This window comes from Tupaia chinensis, unplaced genomic scaffold, assembly GCF_000334495.1.
Source record: "Tupaia chinensis unplaced genomic scaffold, TupChi_1.0 Scaffold000600_1, whole genome shotgun sequence".
Lineage (NCBI taxonomy): Eukaryota > Metazoa > Chordata > Mammalia > Scandentia > Tupaiidae > Tupaia > Tupaia belangeri.
This window is the reverse complement of record NW_006160117.1, coordinates 1-6,652: the sequence shown is the minus strand read 5'-3', so window position 1 is coordinate 6,652 and position 6,652 is coordinate 1. Positions and strand designations below refer to the sequence as shown.

Genomic DNA, 6,652 nt, shown 5'->3' with positions numbered 1-6,652 from the left:
AAACTCACGCCGGGCGCGTGTGCGTGCGTGCCCAAGATCCCGAGAGGAGAATGGAGAAGGGATTGCGGCGTGACCATCCCCTCTGGGGGGTGATTTCTCGCTTTCTGTCTCTATGTCTCTCTCTGTCTGGAGAGCGCACACGCTCTATAACGAAAAAAACCTCTCCAAAAAAAAATAAGCATGGAATAAAAAATAACTGGTAAGATTCCCACCCTTCTTTGTATAGTAAGCTAATCTATCCTTTAAAAATATTTTTTCTTAACAATTAAAGCATGCTGCCTTGGAAGAAACAAGAACTGAACTTTTGAAAATGTGTGATAAGCACCACTTTAATAGAGAGCAGTAAATATCAATAGGGGGAAATGGACACAAATACACGAAGCTGAAAGGGAAAACGTCACAGTTAGTGTGCTATGGCACAGGCCATTCCAGAATTGGACTTGACCTCTGAGGTCATCCTTATGAGGATGGCATAAGGGAACCCTTCTTGGCCTTTTCATGTGTACCAGCCTGGAAGGGCTGGGGAGGGTGCACCATTTCTCTGGTTGGAGCCCCACTAGTGTCTCCTGTAGCTCAGGAGTGGAAAGTGAGCCTCATGCTCTTGAGTGACTATAAAGGCCCAGATTGCGGGGGAAACAGATTAGAGGTAAACTCATTTCATCCTCTGGGTCTCCCAATAGTTTCACCAAGTATGTCACACTCACTCAGTGGTTTCTTGTGTTTTACCAAAGTCACACTCAATCGGGGCTTTCTTGTGTCTACTTCCAATGTGTTTGGAATCCAGAGGGGAGGACGGGCATGGTCAGAACCCCAAAACCCCAGTATATGGCTTTGTAATAAATACCAGCAGAAACTGGTCTCTCTTGCAAAGTAAAATAACATAGGCCTAGTTTAACTATTCTGTAATTTTAGTCAACATGTTTAGATTATTTCTGTGGTAGTTCACATAGCTAAACACAGTCTGCAATTCCTAAGGAGGCTGTCAGTAGCAAAGTATTCTACTGGCTTTACAGTATCGACAGGTCACAATGCCAAATCTTTTGCACTCACCAATACCTGTAATACAAGTAACACAGACCAACTGAATAGGAAAAACAAAGTAAACAAAAATAATTCTTGATTTTGATTTCAAACTTGATGAATTGAGTATTTCCATATTAGAGATGAGAAAATGATATTAAAATCTAAATATGTGCAATGCTTATATACGACAGAGATGCATTCCTTGATGCTAGGAAGTGTTTAACTACTGAAGGGGTAGTATAGCAAGCTTATGGTAAGTTGGAAATGTATTCCATGTGATTTAAGTCTCATTTCTGTGTGTGAGTGTGCACACACGTGTTGTGTGTGTGTCTATGTGTCAGTGTATGCCTTGTCTATAGCCAAGACTCCACTAGGGTAACTTAAAACAAAATAGGAATTTATTTACAATAGCAAAGATGTCAAAAATAACAGGAACAAGATATAACAAATCCAAGAATTATTTTATGAAAAAAGCAAACAATATATACACAGAACAAAAGATAAAAACAAAATCCATAGGGCAAACTTAATTTTGACCTTATCTAAACAGCTGCAGAATGTGGCAAAATGGTTTTTTGGATCTGAATTACTTAAGTAACCCTGGGCCAATTAAACACATACACACACACGTTATTCAGCTCTTCTTTTACTTGCTGACTCTTCCGCTGAATTCTATTCACCTTTGAGGAATGTAACCATGAGACGCCATACAAGATTCAGGAAGTGCAAGCTACTTCAACGTCCACTAAAGGACAAACTTATCGAATAGTGGGCTATTTATAAAAGGGTAAGCCAAAGGCACAAACTGGGTCCTATTTTACCTTCATTACTCATTCCTAGTTTTTTTGTCTTGTTTTTGTGATTTTCTTGCCTTACCACACAAAAAGTTGCACCAGTGATCTTTTAAGTTCCGCAAGTGCTCTATAACAGTGCTCCCAAAACTTGAGTCCATGTATCAGAATCACTTGGAGAACTTGTTAAAACCACTGAGTCCCAAGTTTTATTTTCCAATTCAGAGGGACTGGGGTGGAGCTGAGGATTTTCACGTTTAACAAAGTCCCAGATAATTGTTGTTGCTACCAGTGCCGCCAGCCACATTTTGAAAACCAGTGCTCTGAGATAGCTCCTCTTTAAGCTATGTATTGGTCATCCTTTTCCTGACATCGACCCTAGAATTTGTGGGAAATGAAAGAAATTGTTGATACAGAGGATCACAGAGTAGCAGGTTATCTGACTGGTTGGGTCACAATTGGTTAGATGGCATTTGTTGGGTGTTGTATTACAATTAAGTTTTTCAGCAGACTATGGTTTTGTCTGATTTGTGGCTCTGCACAGTGACGTCCAACAAGTTCTCTGAAATCATTTACCTCATTTTGATTCACAGCTCCAACTACGAGGTAAGCACTTTGTCCGACAGTTGAAAAACTGCAGAATCCCATCTTTATAGTCAAGAGATGGCGCAAATCTTTTACCTAACTTCCGATTTTTACTATAACAATTACCATTCTCTGGTAAGTTACTGTCTATTAGAGTCCTCCAAACTGGGCACACAGGGGTAACTTAAGGCCAGGGTTTCGGCTGTGGAGGTGCTAACAGTCCCCACCGATTAAATGTGCTGTGGATTGATACTGAAATGAATTTTTAAGTGCTCTCAAAAACTACCTTATGCATAGGTAATTTATCTCAAGGGAATTGAAGATGCTAATAAAATAAATCCATTATGGCGATAAAAGGAAAAAAATAAATTTCAAGGACATACTCATCAAAGGACTCACCAATCACCTCTTAACTTCTCTGAAATATTACTTGCAAATTCACAGGACTGAAATACTATCAGTATTTGCATCCGAGTCACAAAATTCAAAGCAATCAAGCATTTTGCATTCCATTGCTGCATAAAAGGAATTAAGAAATGGAGGAAATGAAAATAATCCACTGCTTTTGATGTTTATTAGGTTTACAAAAACTGTACATTTTTTTCCTTAAGAATAAGCATTAACTTAGTACTGGTATCAAATAGACTAAACATTTATTAACAGGAAAATATTCTGATTTTTATTTTTGCACATTCTTCTCAAGTACACAATTACAATAATGTCACACATCCCTATATGATTTTCTTTTTATGTATTTTACTTTTTTTTACAAAGTGTACAGAGAGAGGGACATACAATATTTAATAGGATATTTCTACAGAACAATAACTTATATTATGTCCTTTTTAAAATCTGTACCTCTTTAAAACATTTAACTGAAACATCAATTTTTTAGCTTTGCTAATCAAAATTGTTTTAAGAATTAAAACTAGGTTGTAACTAATGTCAGTACATAACAGTGACTACAATTTCATTTTCTCTTTATACAGACAAATACATTTTATCATATTCACTTGACCAAACCCTTAAATACCTTTTAAAGGTTTTAATATTGTGCTTTAAAAAGAAAAGAACTGTGTATGATTCCAGATTATGTAAGAGAAATATAAAGTGTGTAAAGTGTTGTGTTCTTTATCTTTCAGTTTATTTAAAAAAATATAGTTAAATGACCCAATCATTTATATTTTTTGTACTTTACAGGACATTTAAAAATTAATAAATTTCCACTTTTATTTAAGTGTTTTCTTTTACATTATTTCTGGGGAAAATAAAAATTAAAGGAGATTTAAAAGGTTCTCACAAAATAACAGACAGAGCTTTCAAGACTAGAGGGCAATGAATCACACAATTGTAAGTTACTTTTTAAAAAAAGAAGAAAAAAAAAAAGCACATTATGGGGCCAAGGTGACACAGGACTTCCCTATGGGATAGGCTAGAAAACTGTGCCTTGGCTTTGACTGGCAGTGGGGTTGCAGTTCATACCAGTCGAGAGCACTTTAGAACTAGACTATATCAATCTAGTACTTCAGAGGCCAAACACCTAATATTTCGACTTCTAACCCTAAAAACGTAACTCGAACTCGAATACAAATACGGATAACAAAGAGAAAGATGAAAAGGTAAAAACCTGACGGCACAACGGGGATGGAGCACCATAATGAGGCGGCAAGGCAGTTATCAAGTGGGAAGAAAATCACTAAATCTCCCATGATGTGCCCGATTAGTACGTGCCAACAGCAATTTACACAGCCCCCAAACAGTTCACTGTTCTCCAAGATTCATCTTAACATCATCGAATTCTAAGTAGCCGAGTTCACTTTACAAATGAGTAACTCTGATTCGGACCTACCTGTTAAAAAATGCCAATTCTCAAAGAAAAACAAAACTGTGGAAGACTTGATGTTCCAAATAAGGCTTCAGACTTTCCTTATGCACTTGAAACACCTCTATTGTCTAATCAGGGCCAACTTGAGTGTTAAGTTATTGAAGTTCCCTAACTGTACTAAGTAACAGAGCAGGCCGGACACGCCAAGTGTTAGGTCATAATTAGCACCCATTCTCTGGTCCGCGGAACCATCGCTTCCTCTCCGTCCCCCGCACATGGTGAGACAAGAGCTCTCTCTCGGGCTTCTCAGAAAACTGAGGGAGTCATATCTAGATATTCATTAGCTTTTCAGAAAAATATAAAGGCATGGAGCTGAAACTGTATGAAAACATTCTATCTAGAAACATCTTAACTTTCTATTTCTCAATTACCAAAAATATTTGAAAGAAAATACCTTTACTCTTTAAAAATACTAGTGTCCTTATTTTCCTTCTAATTCTTCACCTGAGTAGTCTCTCTGAAGAGCATGACTTACAAAATGCTCTCTCATGCATCCCTGGATCTTTCATGTTATTGTAAATTTAATACTTTTCATTATAGATTTTAAACAACTACTACTTGGGGTTGTGTGTATAAATATGTAAAATAAGCAATACACACAGATACATGTTATATATATGTATATATATAATTCAGGGTAAATTAACATATATAAAGTTGCAAAAGATCCTATAAGCCACGAGTTACCTCTAGGAGATTCCAAAATGCAGTCCTCAGTAAGTCTCATTTGTAGCACAACCATTCCAAGACAAAGCAGCACAGACAGAATAATCAAAATACAACAGGATCAAGCAAAACCTTTCCATAAGGTTTTCTAAAAGTATGCTACGCTGACAAAAGATGTAAATAGTCCAAAGAAAGCCAAAAGAAGTATGTTTTGTCTTTTAAACAAAATGAAAAGTAAACACGAACCCAGCCACTGTTTTTTAAGTCAGAGACAGTGGGGACACAAAAGCTCAAACGGAAACTTTGTCATGTGGTCTGAAGATGTTAAACAAGTCAAGTAAATGACTTCCATGTTATGATAATTAGACCTGACTGTAAAATCTCCCATTTATATTAGTAGATGTCTCTGACAATTTTATTGTGAGAAATTCATGGGGAAAAAATATGAGTCAACATGAACACTTTCAGAATTACCAATCTAAAGTTACCTTAAGTTAAATGGTCTTAGAAGAGTACCATCAAGGTAAGCAAGGTAAATATTTAAATAAATATAAAACTTCTAAGATAGAAAAATTCAGTATAGAATCAAGGATTACTTTATTAAAAGCAACTAGCTTGTTGCCACTTTTCCCCATTTATTAAACAAACTGAATAGAATTCAGAACACACTATTGAACAAAATGTAAAAAAAAAGTCAACTAGAAGCAATAGTTCTATTTGTACACAGCATAAATCAATATACAGTATTGTAGGTGAACAAGACTGATTGGCTTTAAAATGTATTTTCTGTTTCAAGGCCAGTATCTCTACAAAGGTCTGTAGAAGAATTGTTAGGACAGGCCAACTTCTTTATGATGCCGCATTATGTGCTGGTTCTTTTCTGAAGGTCTTCGGAAACCCTTCTTGCAGTACTCACACCGGTGGGGATAGTCTTTCGTATGAATGGAAATGACGTGCCTTTTAAAGCCTGAGGCATCTGTAGTGCTATACTCACAATACTCACACTGATACACTTTCCTGCCACTGTGTGTCTTCATATGCTTTTTAAGCTCATTCTGTTGCCTAAATCCCTTTCTACATCTCTTACACCTAAAGGGAAGATCTTTTGTATGAACTGAGAGAATATGGCGGCTTAGAACAAACGGATCTGCAATCTTAAAGTCACAATGTCTACACTGGTGCATTTTTTTACCCTTGTGGGCAGCTACATGTTTCTTGAGTTCTGAAGGCCTATGAAAGCCTTTATCACACATGTCACACTTATGGGGGTAGTCCTTCGTATGGACTGAAATTATGTGTCGTTTCAAATCACTTGAGTTCGAACTCTTGTGGTCGCAATGCAAACACTGGTGTGTTTTGCTTTCTTGGTGGATAAGAGCATGTTGCTGCACCTCTTTGGTATCTGAGAAAGTCAGAAGACAAATGTCACACTTGAATGGCATCTCTTTACTATGCTTAGTCTTTACATGCGTTTTCAAGTTAGAAGAGTCTGCAGACCTATATTCGCAGTACTGGCATTGGTACGGTTTCTCCCCAGTATGGATTCGCATGTGCTTTTTGAGCTCTGATGGGTGACGAAAACCTTTACCACACTCTACACAAATATGGGGAAAGTTCTTGCTATGAACTGCCAAAAGATGACGATTTAATAACCCTTGTTCAGCTGTCTCGTATTCACAGAATTTACACTTGTGCATTTTGT

At 36.9% G+C, this 6,652-nt stretch overlaps 1 protein-coding gene across 1 annotated transcript; it reads right to left on the bottom strand.

Annotated features, from left to right (window-relative positions):
* Positions 1-1,730: 1,730 nt before the first annotated feature.
* On the bottom strand, positions 1,731-6,647 carry ZFX (zinc finger protein X-linked). Its single transcript, XM_006158488.3, has one exon. It carries the CDS (start codon positions 6,645-6,647, stop codon positions 5,781-5,783), a length of 867 nt encoding a protein of 288 aa, XP_006158550.1. The 3' UTR covers positions 1,731-5,780.
* Between the last annotated feature and the right edge of the window lie 5 nt (positions 6,648-6,652).